Source organism: Mastomys coucha, unplaced genomic scaffold (assembly GCF_008632895.1).
Source record: "Mastomys coucha isolate ucsf_1 unplaced genomic scaffold, UCSF_Mcou_1 pScaffold6, whole genome shotgun sequence".
Lineage (NCBI taxonomy): Eukaryota > Metazoa > Chordata > Mammalia > Rodentia > Muridae > Mastomys > Mastomys coucha.
The window spans coordinates 60,413,441-60,430,890 of record NW_022196912.1 but is presented as its reverse complement, the minus strand read 5'-3'; the positions used below and the strand labels follow the sequence as shown (position 1 = coordinate 60,430,890).

The 17,450-nt window shown below is 40.1% G+C and overlaps 1 protein-coding gene and 1 long non-coding RNA gene across 7 annotated transcripts in view; both read left to right on the top strand.

Annotated features, from left to right (window-relative positions):
* The window catches only part of Stxbp6 (syntaxin binding protein 6), a 233,934-nt gene that overhangs the window by 70,731 nt on the left and 145,753 nt on the right, over positions 1 to 17,450 (top strand). For all 6 annotated transcript variants that reach the window (XM_031357476.1, XM_031357479.1, XM_031357477.1 and 3 more), the window contains one exon: positions 970 to 1,158. In XM_031357476.1, coding sequence (XP_031213336.1) covers positions 1,005 to 1,158 — 154 coding nt within the window. In that variant the 5' untranslated portion in view covers positions 970 to 1,004. The remainder of the gene's footprint in view (positions 1 to 969; positions 1,159 to 17,450) is intronic.
* LOC116080845 lies at positions 9,063 to 16,033 on the top strand. Its single transcript, XR_004114635.1, has 3 exons — positions 9,063 to 9,950; positions 11,109 to 11,203; positions 12,137 to 16,033. It is a non-coding gene; the product is annotated as an uncharacterized LOC116080845 (long non-coding RNA).

The window sequence follows — 17,450 nt, the reverse complement described above, 5'->3', positions numbered from 1 at the left end:
CACAGGTTATGTGTGACTACAGTGGTGGACTATAGTAGATTTGCCTAATACTCTTGAGCTGGGTTTATTTTTAGATTAATCTTGAACATGAAAAACAGAAACAGAACTAAGAACATCTTAGAAACATACATTTGAGAAACCAAATACATTGTCAGAGCTGTGACTGCATTCGTGTGTGTATTGTGGGGGAAACAGACTGCTTCATTTCTTTCATTGTTTGTCTACTGCTACCTGTTAATCACAGTGGTGTCAAGTCGGAACTGCTGGGTGGCACCTCCAAAAAGTTGTCACTAGTCAGACATGGGTTTGAAATTCCATGTCCCCTGGAGCTGAAGGAAAATGGAGAAGATTTGGCAAGTGTCCAGATGGTGAAAAGTCTGTGCAGTGGAACACCAGACAATATTTCACCGCAGGAGACCAATAAGCAAGAGCTCCTTAGCAGGTGCATGGAGCTGAGCAGTGTTAAAATTAATGGTCTTCCTTCCTTAAATGGCTATTATGTAGAAGACGACATAATTATTCCCATCATGAATGAAGTTAGGAAAGTGTATTTACATTGAAGTTTAAGGAGATTTGGAAGAGGCATAAAGAACTCAATTTAAGGGTTGTTAGACAGTGGAAAGACTTCTCAACTGCAAGTGTGAATCCTTCCTGGCAAAGGAGGAAGAGGATGGATACTGTTGTCAAGTAGGGGAAGGCACAGCTGAGGTAGACATTAGCAAACCCCCTAGAGCCCTTTGCTTGCTGTTCATGTCACCTCGTGCTGGACATTTCAGGTAGTGAAAACACACTCCCTTTTTCTTTGCATCTCTGTAGGCAGCACGACATCAAGAGCTTGCTGCTAATGTGTCTGTAACTCAGCGGTTGACCTGCCAAACTGAGCAACACTGTACCCTGTAAACACTGGCTGCTCATTCCCATAAGCTCTACGATATTGTCAGTTCCAACTTTCCTTTTCTTTTTCTTCAGAAAATTCCCTGCGTGCCCTCCTGGGTGGCTCTACAATGAGTGCCAAGTCTGCCATCAGCAAGGAAATTTTTGCACCTCTTGATGAAAGAATGCTGGGAGCTGTCCAAGTCAAGAGAAGGACAAAGAAAAAGATTCCATTCTTGGCAACTGGGGGTCAAGGCGAATACTTAACTTATATCTGCCTGTCAGGTAATGAAATTTGTTTTAAGATGGTTAATTCTAAGGCATCTGGAGGGTAGCGTTCATTTGGTACCGTCTCCCCTTCCACTCTTTTCCCATCTTTGTTATCCCCTCTTTCTGTTTGCTTGTGCCTCCTCTGTTGATGACTTCTTTGTACTGGAAAGATGCTGAAGTTCAGTTTTCCAGTCCCTGAAGAGTTTCTGCAGAGTTTGGCAGGCCTCTCCTTATTTGTTCTTTTTCCTTCAGAGGGAGTGTCCGTCCTTCGGGAGTTTTGTTTTAGAACTCTTCTTGGTATTTGGATAATTGTCACTACTAGCAGACTGAGGTTCACTTTTTAAACATTTTATTTTTATGCTAGACTGTTGCCAATAATTGGGAATAGTTATTCTTGAGGCAAATATTGGTACTTTCTGGAATAGGACAAATAATATTCCATTCACAAATCATTGCTTTGCTGGACAGCCACTGCCATGTGAAGAATAACCGTCTGTTTTTTAAAGCTTGGAATTTTGTTGGATTATTATTATTTTTTTCTTTCTGTTTGTGAATAGAGAGATCAGTGGGATTTACTGTGGCTACAAACCAAGTTTTTTCTTGAGATAAAATTCTGATAAATTTTCCATGAGCTTTTGGGTGTTGCTAAGCTAAGCACAGGGCATTTGTAATATTTCTCATGTGATATTTCTCATAATAGGAATGATAAAGTAAGCGTACCACAATTCATCTTTTTACAGAATCTTTTTGGTTTGGGAATAAGACTTTAATTTTAAAACCTGTTTTTAGCTTTTCAACAAAATTAAGGATTAGTCAGAATTAATTTTAAGCTATCAATGACTTCATCAGAGAGATTTGCGTTTACAAGACTCTCTTAGGTTGGAATGAAATTCCAATAATTATAAACTAAGAGAGTTATAAGACTCTCTTAGGTGGTGGTGAGGGAGGGGAAGCAGATCCTCTGGAACTTGTGTTACTGACCTCTCTGAGGCACCAGGTGCATGCTGGAGGTGAATACAGGCAGTGTAGACGTATAGACAGTGCTCTTAACCACAGACCCAAGTTCGTCAGCTCATAGCACTTTGGTAGGCATGTCTTAATAATTGTTAGAAGAGAATTTTTATTTACTTAGAGGGTGAGGGAATCAACCTGGAAAACTACTCTTTGCTTCCTCAATTTGGATTAGGTTGAGCAACTTTGGGTATGGTTAGAAGATGCTCGTATTTCTTTAGTTAAGCACTGACCAACGAAAGGCTAAATTAAAAACCAGGTGACTATATTATTTGTTTCTTTGTTTCTCTCTCTGTCTCTGTCTCTGTCTCTGTCTCTGTCTGTCTGTCTGTCTGTCTGTCTGGCTGGCTGTCTCTTTCTCTCTCTTTTAATACTTGCTTTTTTATTTTATGTGGGAGTTTTTCCTGCATGTATGTCTCTATGACATGTATGTGTAATGGTGGTGGTGAGGAAGGGGAAGCAGATCCTCTGGAACTTGTGTTACTGACCCCTCTGAGTCACCAAGTGCATGCTGGAGGTGAATACAGGCAGTGTAGACGTATAGACAGTGCTCTTAACCACAGACCCAAGTTCTACAGCTCAAAGAAGCCTTTCTCAGTACTAGCCCAGGATTTTGTTGATAAGATCAATATCTTCTTGTTTGTTTGTTTGTTTTTAAGATCAATATCTTAAAAATATTTTCATGTTTTGAAATTTGGACCCCAGAGGGTTCCAGAGGTTTTTCTTTTGTTTTGTTTTGTTGCCAACAATGTACAAAGTATGTGCCAATAATCTTGTTTTGTGTTTTCCTGAGCACAGACATAGGATATACAAATCTTTTTAAAGCTTGATTCTCTTCACTGCTCTGAGATTTCTTACAGAAACATAACTGAATGAAAAGTGTATGGTCCAGAAGGCAGTTGAATTTTGCCTGGTACCTACAAATGAAGGACAACAATTTTCTTTGGCCTTTCAGTGTATATTATTATCTCTTGTTTCTAATCATAAAGTGTCTGAGAATGGTAATGGGGATTATAACAGTCTCATCTAAAAGAAGCAAGATACACTTATAAGAAAGCAAGTATGCAAGCTAGCTGGGTTATGTGGACATTAATTGCTTTTTAAAAATTCCACACAATAATAAACTATGAAGAAGGCCAAAAGAAAAATACAAATATTGCAGGTCTGGAAGAATTAGTCCTGTTTGGAAGAAAGGACTTCCATGTTTTGAAATGGGTTGTGGGAGCAGCATTCAGAGAGAGGAATGGTAGTCTTATTAACAATGCAAAAGGTCTCTGGTTTTTCCATTTCCTCTAGACTATTAGGGACCACTTCTTTGTAGCTGACTGCAAGTGGAAGGTTTTGAAGTGAAAGCAAAGATGTCAGACTTGTGCTTTCTGGGAGTTAGGTACATGAAAACCAACTCTTCATTTATAACAGGCAACTTTTGTATTCATTAAGGCAAGGTCTACAATATTTTTAACCATCCTTTAAACACTATGAAGCATAAACACTATGGAAGCATGAAAAGAAGCTTCCAAAATATGCATCTAGGCATTGGTATATTTATATAATATCTTAACCAGTGTTTATGTGATTTTCTTTCTCAGTGTCATACATAATTTATAATGTGAGGAAATAAGAGAATCTATCTTGGGTTTTTTTTAGCTATTATTTTGGGAGGAAAAAGGTGGTCATTCCAATTTATTTACAAGGAGATTGAATTTGACCATTTCTCACTGGACACACCCAGGTTAACTTTTATTTTATTTTATTTTGTTTATTGATAAATGTGTGAATAAAAGCTAGGTGTGGTGGCATACACCTTAAATTCCAGTACTTGAGAGGCAGAGGCAGATGGATCTCTGAATTCAAGGCAAGCCTGGTCCACAGAATGACTTCTGGGTCAGCCAGGGCTATACAGAGAAAACCTTGCCCTAAAAAAACAAAATAATGCAAGCAAATAAACAAAAACTGTTCATATGAAATCTTACAAAATGAGCCAATAACAGAACCATATACATAGCCACATACTTAGTAAATAACTCATATTTAGTAAATACCTCCCACATGACAGATTGTAAATTCCTAACAACAAAAATCAGAGATAATTAAAATCTCTACCTATGTTGAGTGAATAAACAAAGTATTTTATATCACTGCAGTAGAATTTATCCAATAGTGAAAAGAAATAAACTACCGGTACTTGTGGCCACATGGACAGACACGTGTGAAAAACATCATTAGGTTGTTCAAAGCAAGAGCTGATATATTCTTCTAAGTTCCTCATAGCACTTCCCACATTGCTAGGTGAAGTTATATCTTAGGTGCTTATTGGAGGCTGGTGTTTGGATTTATGACTTGTTATTTGTCTGATTTGAGTATAGACTTGGAACTATTAATACATTCAAAGGTTAAAGATTCAGCTTATCTACCCATAATAATTTGAGTCTATAAATTAAACTGAAACATGCTAAGTTAAAATTGCTTTGTTCTTACAGTTTAGTTTTCTGCTGAAATTCTGTAATTTTCATCCTTACAACCTGTTTACCTAATCTTATTTTAATTTGGTATGTATAATATTTGTTGTGATCATAAAAAGAGAAAGAGCTATAAGAATATGTTCTGGTGGGGTGTGGGAGGGAGGGGGTGCCTTGGCGGGCCCATGCCGAGGCATCCCTTCCCCCTGAGGGACCAGACACACACCAGTATAGTATAGTATAGAGTTTATTTAGGGCATGGGAAGGGGAGTTAAGAGGGTAGCAGAGGCAGAGAAAGACAGAGAGAAGGAGAGAGTAGAGAAGTAAGGTATGGCCATGACCATGTGGAGAAAGGGGAGAAGGGAATAGGGAGAGAGGGGGAACAAAGAGGCAAGGGAGAAAAGCAGGAGTAAGAGAGAGAGGAGGGGGGCAAGCAGCCCCTTTCAGAGGGCCAGGCCTACCTGACCATTGCCAGGTAACCGTGGGGAGGAGCATACCTGACTGCTGCCAGGTATCTGTGGGGGTGGAGTTTCTACAGAATGCTAACAGTATTTGTTCTTAGCTTTCCTATTCATAAATGGACGTATCCTTCCCCGGGCTGCTGCTATGTCCCCACAAGAGAAGCAAATGGAAACCATGTTTTGTGATTAGCACATTCTTTTACATATCTTGTTAAGACAGAAAATCCTTAGTTTTTCTCAAATTATTACAGATTTGTAGAAAGAACCAAATTGCAGTGTTAAGAAAAAATGTTCTGAATGTGCTCTGATGAAGTAATGTATGCAGATGTGTTCTCTGGAAGGCTGTGGAGTAGAGCATGGAAGCCCGTGGTCCTGCCTGTATCTTAGCAGCTGTTCACCTTCGTGTTCCATGGCCTAACCCCAGAACCTCTCAAGGAACACTAACACTGGCCTCTTCCAGGATGCACTTGCTTCATCAGGAAGCTTGGGGAAAGCAAACCGTCTGCATTTTGAAAGTATTAAATGCATGGGACTCATATCAAAGGTTGAAACATTTTACCATTCGAGGGACTTAGACTATGGACTGTCCACTGGAATATGTGACATAATGCCTTATTTGTGGTATTAAATTTTATTTAATTTATTCTTTATTGGATATTTCATGAACATTTCAAATGTTTTCCCCTTTCCAGATCTCCCCTTCAAAAAACCCTATCCAAAAAACCCCTGCTTCTGTGAGGGTGTTCTCCCCACCAAACTCCTGCCTTCCTGTCCTGGCATTCCCCTACACAGGGGCATCGAACACCCTCAGGCCCAAGGGCTGTTCCTCTCACTGATGTCTAACAAGGCCTCCATCTGCCACATATGAGGCCTGAGCCATGGGTCACTCCATGTGTACTCTTTGGTTGGTAGCCCAGCTAGGGGCTGGGGCATCTGGCCTGTTGACACCATTGCTCCCCACATGGGGTTGCAAACCCCCTTAGCTTCTTCAGTCCCTTCTCTAACTCCTCTATCTGGGATCCCATGCTCAGTTCAATGGATGGCTGTGAGCATCTGCCTCTGTATTTGTCAGGCTCTAGCAGAGCCTCTCAGGAGACAGCCATATCAGGCTCCTGTCAGCAAGCACTTCCGCATCCACAAGAGCTTCCGGGTTTGGTGACTGTATATGGGATGGGTTCCCCAGGTGGGGCAGTCTCTGAATGTCCTTTCCTTTAGTCTGCGCTCCATGCTTTTACTCCATATTTCTTCCTGTGAGTATTTTGTTCCCCCTTCTAAGGAGCACTGAAGCATCCACACTTTGGTCTTCCTTCTTCTTAGGCTTCATACAGTCTGTGAATTGAATCTTGGGCATTCTGAACTTCTGGGCTAATATCCACTTATCAGTGAATGCATACCATGTGTATTCTTTTGTGACTGAGTTACCTCACTCAGGATAATATTTTCAAGTTCCATACATTTGCCTGTGAAATTTATTAATTCATTGTTTTTTTTTTTTTTTTTTTTTTTTTTTTTTTTTTTTTTTTTTTTTTGGTTTTTTTCGAGACAGGGTTTCTCTGTATAGCCCTGGCTGTCCTGGAACTCACTCTGGAGACCAGGCTGGCCTCGAACTCAGAAATCCGCCTGCCTCTGCTTCCCAAGTGCTGGGATTAAAGGCGTGCGCCACCACCGCCCGGCTAATTCATTGTTTTTAATAGCTGAGAAGTATTATACTGTGTAAATGTATCACATTTTCTGTATCCATTCCTATGCTGAAAGATATCTGGGTTGTTTCCAGCTTCTGGCTATTAGTCATCAGAGTAATGCAAATCAAAACAACCCTGAGATTCCACCTCACACCAGTCAGAATGGCTAGGATCAAAAACTCAGGTGACAGCAGATGTTTTCGAGGATGTGGAGAAAGAGGAACACTCCTCCATTGTTGATGGGATTGCAAGCTGCTACAACCATTCTGGAAATCAGTCTGGTGGGTCCTTAGAAAATTGGACATAGTGCTACCTGAGGACCCAGCTATACCACTCCTGGGCATATACCCTGAAGATGCTCCAACATGTAATAAGGACACATGCTCCACTATGTTCATAGCAGCCATATTTATAATAGCCAGAAGCTTGAATTTTATTTTAAAGAGTACTTCATAGTTCCCTTCTTTTTTTGTTTCTGGTGTAAGTTCTACAGTTTTACGTGCTTCCATTAAAAAAATAAAATCTAGGCTGTTGCTTCAGTACCCCCATGCCTTTGAGCTCAGGAGAGGTGGTATTTGAAAGGGTGGATTCTTCTCTGTTTATAGGTGATAAGGGAGTATTCTTTTTTCATGTGTCGTTTCTTCCTATTCATGTTGAAGATGTTGATTAATAGACTTTTATATAGGTATAGGACTTGCCAGGGTATGCCTCCACTAGGAAGATTTAGTATGTAAATTCAGCCATGAAGTTAAGTAACTTTGGAAAGCAATGAAATACAGAACAAAGTTACCCTTTTATCTTAATTCTTTGATGTTTCTTGTAGTCTTTTTAGTTTTATATAACTGCAATTTTCTCTGTAATGTTTATTGATAATTTTTCCCTTTGTAATAATGCAGCGATTGGTTAAAATAGTCATAACTGTTGGTTCCATTTCTTTCCCTTTATTCACCCAGCCTATCTTCACTAGAATGGTATGACGCAGTTCTTTCTCAGTTTTTAGGTGAGGAACTGAAGACAGACATGAATTAGCTTGCTTAAGAACATTGTCATGAGTAACAGAACCCGGTTTTGAACCTGGGCAGTTGGATCCCTAGTTTGTATTCCCTTAATGACTGTGTTCTGCTTTCTTCTGGTACATTTAAGTGTTGTGTGTGAATTCCAAAACCAAGCATCCTTCTTCACCATCTCAAGCAGCTGATGAGCATTCCTTGGCCTTACCTCGTTTCCTACAGGTTATGCTTTCGGTTTTGGCTGGATGGTAAGCTTTGTAAGCCAAGTTGTTAATCCCGTACACACTTAAAGGTGCTACTAGTAGATATATTTGAGTCTTAGAAACCAACTCCCCAGAGAAATTCAGTGTCTCCTCATAGTGACCTGGCTATGTACAAACTTGGTTTGTTTATTTGTATAATGGAAGTGTTCTAAGATGTTCTTATGATTCTAGGTAGTTTATTGTGAAAATTAATAGTAATACCATTATCTTTTCTAAAGCTCCTTTGAAGAGATGAGCCCAACAATAGAGACAACCAAGAAGTTAATATGTACCAGTGAGTCAACACGCCAGCTTCTGTTATTTCTGCTCGCCAGATGACCCAGCCAGAGCTAAGTGGATAAGTGCACTGCGTGCAGATGAACAGCTAGAGAACACAGGGTTGAGGCCACCCGCAAGAGAGACTCTCCGCTCCAAAGTATACATACTTTCAAATATTTTTCTCCAACACAGGGCTAGATCTAAAGAACAGGGCTCTCCCATTCCCTCATCACAACACGAAGACATTCTTTGAGCAGAATGCTCTGGTCTCTGGGGACCTAGAGGAAGTACTGGCAGGCACTTTAGCTTTTTCTAGTGGTTTAGCACGCCGGCTAGAGTTTTCTTTTTCCATTCTCTCCTGTGTGTGTTCCAGGACCCAAACCAGATGGAAACAAGGGAAAGCTCTTGACAGAGGCTGATGCCAAAACATTTCATTTAAAAAGGAAACGCCATCTGTGCTCTCTCCCACCACCCAGCCCCCTCTCCCCCCCCACTCACCCCCCCCTCCCCGTTTCCAGGAGCAGTTTCACAGCTGACTCACCCACTTGTGTTGGTTTAGATTAGTTTTCACTAGTTGCAAAGGTAGAACAAGTGGCTAGGGAGGCCCGAGGCAGAGCTCCCTCTGGATCGTGGCTAGCAAGGCAAGGAGCTGTAGCTATCCCCACAGCAGGTGACCAAGGAGGGACTGTTGTCAAACATGCACACAGTTCTTTGGTTTGGGGCTTTTCTAAGCTTGTGCTTTTAGAGGATAGTACACTTTGTTGTGATGTTGAGACATCATCATTTGGGATTTATCTGTACATTGAAGGCAGAGGCCTGAATTCTATGTGTCTCTCTTATTCTTGCATTTCTACCCTTATATTGTAGAGCACCAAATTAGGCATTCAGTTGGTGTCTGCTAAAGCATTGATTCCTGACTTTGTTGAAGCTTTGAGGCTCAATGTTCTGATCTCCAAAGTTGGGAGTGTTTGTTACCTGTCCTCAAGGATAGTTTGAAAGGTAACTGAGCTCTGGGTGTGTGTCTATGTAGTGCCTGAAATAGATGCCATGCAACCTGAGCAGTGTCAGGTTTATGTTAGGCAATGCTAATTCATCGGTGGGGTTTTAAAATTTATACTTGTGACAGACATCGGTGCTTTGTATCATGTGAAGCACTGTCACACAGCAGATCAAATTTGGTTTCCTTCCGGCTTCTCTGGGCCTCCCTGCTTTACTGCCACTTCTTCCTGTGGTCCATTCCAACAACAATCTCAGTCATTCTGATCCTTGCTTTCTTAGTCAGCTTCTCTTAAATCTCTTTACTCCAAAATTATTTCCAACCTCCCTCCTCAAGGTCCACTCTGAGCTGGCATCGTATGTGTTGCTGTTCTGTTTCAGGGATTTGGGTTGAAAACGTAAGGATATAACCTCATGGGTGTTTATGGATTGCCCTGTATGTTGGGGGTAAGAGCCAGCTTAATCAAAGAATCAGCTTAGTCCATCAGGTTCCTGTCTCTGAAATGTGAGATGTTATTTTTCTACACCTATCTTCACTACACCAAAAGAAGAAACAAAATGGAACAAAACATTCTCTGGGGTCAGTCAAGTGCGCTGCTAACCAAACAACAGAAGTGGGAGAGGCCGACACAGAAGCCTGGGGCCCAACTTTCAAAAGCCAGCTCAGGTTCTTATTTGTTTCTGCAATTCTTTCTTTCCTGTTACTGTGGGGTGTGTGTGTGTGTGTGTGTGTGTGTATGTGTGTGTGTAGAAAGAGTGATAGTGAGAGAGAGAGAGAGAGAGAGAGAGAGACTATGATTGATTGATATTTTGCCCTAATTAGTCATGCTTAAATCATATGCAGAGTTTTCCAGAAGAAACTACAAGTGGCCAGAAGCATAGTGCACTTGGCAGGTTTTCCAAGACTGTAAAGCTCAGCCTTCCAGTTGGCTACTGTTCTCTAAGCACGGGTGTGCTCCCAACCACATCCACACAGCCATTCACACCGCTGGGGTTCCCTGGTTCTGTTCTGATCACCAGATGTGAGCCTCTAACAGGGGTGGATTTTAGCAGCAGGGCCTTCTGCCACCCCTGCTGAGGCTCTCTGGTTTCCATAATGCAAAGCCTGAGCTCAGGGCGAACTCTGGGGTTTAAGATGGATCGGAGTAGCTGAGGCTTCCTTTGACTCTACCCAAGTCACTGTCACTCACAATGAGATGCTACTGGTGACTGTCTCTCAGTTCCCTTTAAATTCATTAAATTGCTGAGCGGAAGAGTTTATGCCACCCAATGGTCCAGTTACCAAGGAGAAAATAGGGAAGTATCTTTTGCCTTCAGACTTTTAGAGTCCTCTAAAATGAGTAATTTATAAATGCGTCCATTGTGACCCATAGTAGAAAGCTGTTGTCTCAGAATCTTGAAGTACCTGAGTGTTTTTTTGCTGCAGGCAGAGTTTGTATATGAAGAATAAATGATCATTTAATGGGCGCCAACTACTTCAGATCTTTTCCCAAATGCTCTTTTCTCACAGGGATTATTTTCAGTCTATATTTCCTTCAGGAGGGCTATTGAGATCAAAATGGGGACTGCATTTTGTGTTTTAGTTGTAACCTCTATGATGATGTGATTTTCTGTCACTTCCACCCACCTTCTCAACATAAGTTATCTACCATATATGGACCCCATGTGGTTGAGACCGTGGACTTCATTTTAGACTGCATGCATTGTTCATATCTGCTTAACCATACTGCTCTATGAAGCCCATAAGTGCGTGGAAGTGGGTTTGCTATGCCAAGCTTATACCTGATCGTCATTTCTTAAGATCCAATTTTCTATTTTCATAAAGGAAACATTGGAAGCTGAGAGTGGCCCTCCTAAACAGCATGTGCACTGTTCTGACATCTGATCAGAATTCTTTCTGTAGTCGATGGATTTATGAAGGTTAGAGCATTTCTCTGCACACTTGTGGATACATACACCCATGTACATGTAATATGTGAAACATACATACCCATATGCACATGTGTGTATTTGAAACAAGTAATATACCACTAGACAAAAAAGGGGGGAGGGGAGGAAAATTCCAAGTGTGATATACGTACAAATCCTGACATTGGCTTTTTTAACTTTCGCACATTTTAATATTTCTTCACTATGATATCCTAGATATAGTTTTGTCCTCTTATTAAACAAGAATTTTATTTTGCATATTTTCTATGAAGATCACTTTAATGGTTTCTTATTTACCGCAGATCCATTTATTTCTGGCTGGATTTTTTTTCTCAATTTTTTATCATGAGAAGTAATGATTTTGACATTACAGTTTTTGGACTTTGAGTCGCTCGTACTGACCTCAAACTTAATATCCATTTGCTTTATCCCCCAAATGCAATCATGAACCACCAGACCCAGTTTGCATGCATTGTTTATAAATGAATAAACTGGGAACTATGTGGGTGACTAATAGGAAATGCCTGCAAGTAATAGAGGATAGTAGGGTATGACTGGAACTTTAGTCCTCTGTTCCCTATGAATGTTTGCCATGGACAAAATTAATTGATTTCCAAACCTAATTCTGGAGTCTGAAGAGATGCTTAGAAGTAAGAGCACTAGCTAGCTGCTCTGCAGAGGTTTCCAATACCTACTTAGTGGCTCACAAATCCAATTTAAGGGAGATCTGATGCTCTCTTTTGACTTCCACAGGCATTGCTTGCACATAGTGTGCATATATATGTAGACAAAACACTCATACATGCAACTTTTAAAATTAAATCATCTACAATCTCTTTAAAGTATAATATTCTATTCATTTTTATATATTTAACAATCAGTGAACAAATACTCATGCTATTTAATATTTCCACCCCCTTCAAGTCCTCTTCAATATACATAAGATGCTTGAAACTTTAAGGATTATGCTGCCATTTGATTTCAACACACATGTGAGTGTAAGTATACTGACATATGTGACTGAGACTGTTTGCAGAAAAAGGGAAGAAAGTATTTAAAATACTTAAGATAGCAGCCTGACCATGTTGCAAAAGAGGAGCTTTGAGGTCTGCCTAGCTTGATTGTGAAATCATTAGTCATTTTCTATTGGCTTTGTTAGGTGACGTATTAGAGAAATAATAAATGTCAACCAAAATGCTTATGCTTTTCATTTTAGGTCAGCGCATTTAATTAATAATTTACTTTGACATTTTATCAGATACAACACTTGAACCTACAAAGCAACTGAGTTAATAGGTAATAACTTCTTAGGGTTTTTTTCCCCCCCTCACAATACTAGATTTTTATGTCTACAAAGAACTCATAGTCATTCCCAAAGTTAATTCCAAGAACAAGAACAAGGCTCACAGAGATTGAATGGCTGGCCTAGCTCTGCAGAACGACTGCAGTTAGGTAAAAGAAAATAAAAAGAACTCCCAAACCTTATATTTTACCTCCTGCCAACCTGATTTTTTCCTCTGGCTATAGCAGATGAAGAAGGAATGAGTTTCAGGTGAGGCTGACTTGAGTGGCTGACGTGAACATCGGGATGTATCTCCACAGTTCCTACTCACACCATGACAAAGAGTGAGCTGTAACACTCTCGGTGAGCTGTGGGTCAGGGAGGCATCTGTCCCTTTTGAGGTTTAATAATCATAAGGACATAAGATCATCTGTAAAAGACAGCTAGCTGTGCAGCTCTGTCCTTTTTCTAGACATGAGACCCAGAAAGTGCATAGGAGAAGTACGTTGAAAGGAAAAGCCTGGTATTGTTTTATTTTTGTCTTTTTAATTTAGTATCTCATCGACTCCCAATGTGTGCTGTACACATATTTCTAGTTGTACACTAGAATTACTTCTAGGTCATTCACTACAGTGTGGGGTGACCCACCAGGAGCCACATCCTATAAATCTGACCCTCCCTGACTGAGAAACCATCAATGACCCATAGCTCCTTAGTTAGTGGTAGAAAGCCATGAAGCTCCCACCTCAAGCTAAAATGTTGACTGGTTTGATCTTGGGCAGATAACCATGGCTGCTGTGTACCTTCCAGTACCATGAATGCTAGTCAACAGGGAAGAAGTTTCTAGGTGGGCACCACTTCTACCTCTCCATGTTCAAGTACCTAAGTAAATGTTTTCTTCAGCAATAGAGCCCTACTGTCTGGTTATAGAGATTAACTACTAGCCTTCACAATAGCCTGTGGTGTTTATGGAGTTAGGAATATATAATTCATATATATATAATATATGAGTATATGCATGATATATTACATATGTATGTAGTATATTAGGAAGCCTCTATGATAGTAGGTGTTTATATGGCTTTTCAAAGGGCCTTTCATGTCAGTTGTCCTTCCCCATATTCCTTCCTTTATACTGTACTCCAATTCTCTCTACTTAATCACTGTATTCTAGTTTGCCATTCATCTCTTTATAACACTATACTCTATCTCCCTTTCCTTGGTAGATCCCCCGATTCTACCTTGGTACTAGCTTAGCTTCTGTGGTTATTCAATCAATTTAAAGATATTTAAAACTTAAAAGCATATATGCATATGTATCTAAAACATCCACAAATACAAAATACACATTTGTTTTTCCTAGGCCTGGGTTATCTCACTCAGGTTTCATTTCTCTTAACAGCTGGTTAATGTTGTATTGTGTAAATGTACTAAAAAATTGAACATCCAGAAAACAAATTACCCTCTTTAAAAATTGACTACAGAACTCAGCAGAGAGTTCTCAGAAGATGCAACAAAAATGGTTGGGCTAAGAAGCACTTAATAAAATGTTCGATATCCTTAGCTATACAGGACATACAAATAAAAACTGTTTTGAAATTTCTTCTTACCCAGGTCAGAATGGCCAAGATTAATAAGACAAACGACAGCTCATAGCAGTAAGGATGCAGGGAAAGGGTGGGGGGTAGGACAGCGGGGAGACCCATCCATTGCTAGGAGACGTGTAAACTTGTACAACTACCATGGAAATCAGTGTCACACTTCCTCAGGAAGCTGGGGATAGATCTACCCCAAGATCTACTCAAAGGACTCTATATCCTACTACAAAGATACTTACTCATCCAGTTTTGTTTTTTCTTCTCTATTCATAATAGCCAGAAATTGGAGAGAGCCTAGACATTAACTGATGAATATGTTTGAAGTTTTTGAATGATTTAAAGAGAAATAAAATAAAAAAGTGAAAGTTCCAGACTCCTGATGAGAGTTCTCAGACATTGTAGTCTTGCTTACCATACTAATCATTCCTGGCCAGTGGACTCTGATCAATTTGTAAAGTCTCTACGTTAAGAAATAGCTGCTTGATGAGCATCCAAACACAAGGGGTGCCCGTCCCAGTAGTTAACACCTTGTGTCTTCACCAGCACCAAAGGCACAGCAAATGATGCCAGCCTTCAGGTTGTCTGTGCTACTGAAACCTGGCAGATACAGTTATTTGTTTCCATTCTAATGCTTGTTTTGAATTCCACTGCATGCCACCATCTGCAGCTTTGCTTCTGGTACATTATTATCAGGTCGAGCTGAGATTTATTTAGTTCTGAAGCTTCTTGGCCTTTTGTACAGTTCTTTAAAAAAGGAAACCTGCATTTCCTTTCTGGACTTGCTTCTTATCGATTGATGCAAGGGAGCCTCCTTCTTTGCTGAATCAGCAATGTCCTTGGTTGCTAGATGGGCAGTTAGTTCTTGGGACTAGTGCCTTTCCTTTTTTTTTGTACATGATTCTACATTTCTGTTGATTGTTGTATTGCATATGTATAGATCATTTGTTTTAGGGTTGCTATGCCAACTTTCTTTAGGAAAGACATTTATGAACTTAAATTCCAACACAGTGGCCCCACACCCACACCCACAGGCTACATTCCAGTGCCTCTTCCTCATGCCTGAAACTATGTGTAGTGCTAAACCCTATGTATGTATGCTACCCTTTCTAGCATCCCCATGATTCAAGTTAACTAAGAAATTAATACAGAGAGAAATAAGCAAAGTAATCATAAACAGTTATTAACAGTATATTGTAAGAAGGTACTGAAAACCTGAGTTTTTTCTGGTATTTTCTATTTAATTACATTTTACTGCTGTTGACCACTGGTAACTGAAATCAAGGGAAGCTAAAACAGATAAAGGGAGACTGCTGTGTTCTTTCTGAGATCCAGTGTGTCACAGCTCCCAAGAGGAAAGTAAGTCATAAACCTTTCTTTCACTGGAGTTTGGAGCTGCTACAAATACCATTTTTTTTCTCTCTCCTCCAGCAACATAAGAGTTAGCCCTGAGGTTGAACTCTATTTCCTTTTCTTTTAAGCGTTGGGCATCAAACCAGAGCCTTGCGTGTGTCAGGCAGACACCAGCCACTGAGCTGTGTCCTCAACTTTGTACTTCATTCTTTGAGTTTTAGATACCCAGGGCGGAGCCACCCTGCTCTTCCTGTTTCCCCAGCTACCACTTGCTACTCTGATGCCCTTGGCTGGCCCGTGCCTCTGTATCCTAACATGCCAACTGCTACTCTTTATTCTGAGATCTCTCTTTCTCTCTCCTCACTGACACTCTTAAAAATCCAACAAGTCAGAGGGCCTAATCTAAAATGTTAGTCAAGAAATATTACAGTTTGTAACACCTTTGCAAACCGCTGTGCCATTGGAAATGGACACATTTTCCCGGGTTTTGTACCTATGGAAGGTGAGTTTGGAAAGCAGTGGTGCCAGGGAATCCAACTTTTTGCATTTATCAAGCAATGATTATTATCCATGCTGTGCTTCCTTCCCTAGCATTTACATTTGGACTTGGTGCAGACAATATGACAAATACCTGGATTAGCAACTTTGATCATTGTACTTTATTGCTCAGAACTTTTTGTATGGTTTGAGATTTACCTGGACTTTAGAAGGTAGCCTATTGCATGGACTTTATATTTCTTTTAACATTTGTGTATATGTGTGTGTGTGTGTGTGTATGTGTGTGTGTGTCAACCGAGGCTAGCATTGAAAAAACAAAAGTTGATGCTAAAGAGCTTTGAGTTATACATTTTTATAGATTGGCTCATTAGCACCAGGAGCACAGTAAATGACTTCTTTGGTTTCAGAAGCAATGCTTGTGTGGTTTTTTTAAAATCCCTATATAGCCGCCTTACAAATAAATATTTTTTGCTTACCACTGTGATGATTGGAGTCTTATTGCCAAGACATAATGTTTCAAACCTGCTTCCTTCCCAAATCTCATAGCTCTATGACCACGGAGGTCAAGAGCAGAAAAGAAACGTTTTCTCTATTTAATGTGCTCTTTGAGTCTTTGCTGGAAATAGCAGGTTGTGAACATGGGGAGAGTTTTCAGAAATGACTTGCGATTTCCTCATGACTACTTTTAAGTTTTGACTAGATGAAGGAAGGCACCAGTGGTACTCAAAAATCTTGACAGAAAGGCTATGACACTTGTTTTACACAAATCATCCATTGTTTTACCATATAGTTAACTAGTTAGCATCACAACCTATTTTGTATGACAACTGAGTCGAAGTGTTACTTCAGATTCTTGTGTTGTGACTGATACTTTGTGGAGTATCATTTTCCTAAGGTTTGTGGGAGTCACAAAGACAGAGTTGTCTGTGTATGTTCACAAATTAGGAGTGATAAGCCACTGCTGAAGTGAGTCTCTTCCACCATTCCTATAGTACCAGACTAGAGAAACATCTGGCCCAGTATGGTTCAAGTGAGAGTTCTGTGTGCATAGTCTATGATTCTTCCATTTACATGTTGGTAGTAAGTCCGGGAAGTACAAAGGAACTTTGTAAGTCAAAAAGTGTTGAGGGAGAGAGAAACATGGGCTTTCTAGCTATAAAATATACGAAGTCACCTGGCCATTGAAAGCTGTAATTTTCACATACATAAAGGCTGATTGTGAAAGTGGTATATATGTTTGTATACACCTATAATCTTAACACGCAGAGGTTACATTGTAGTTCAAGTTAGTCAGAGTTACATAGTGAGACCTGTCTATAAAACTCCAAATCAAAGAATTTAAAAACAAATGCTTATTTTAAAAATTTGAGTGCTATCATGAGACATGCAGTGGCAAGCTGGTGGAGGTTTAACCTAAACAAGGCTGGATATGTCTGGAGGTATGCTGGATGGTTTGGGTGGTGTACCACAGTGTTGGTCATACCCAGCTCTGTTTACATCTTGTCCATGT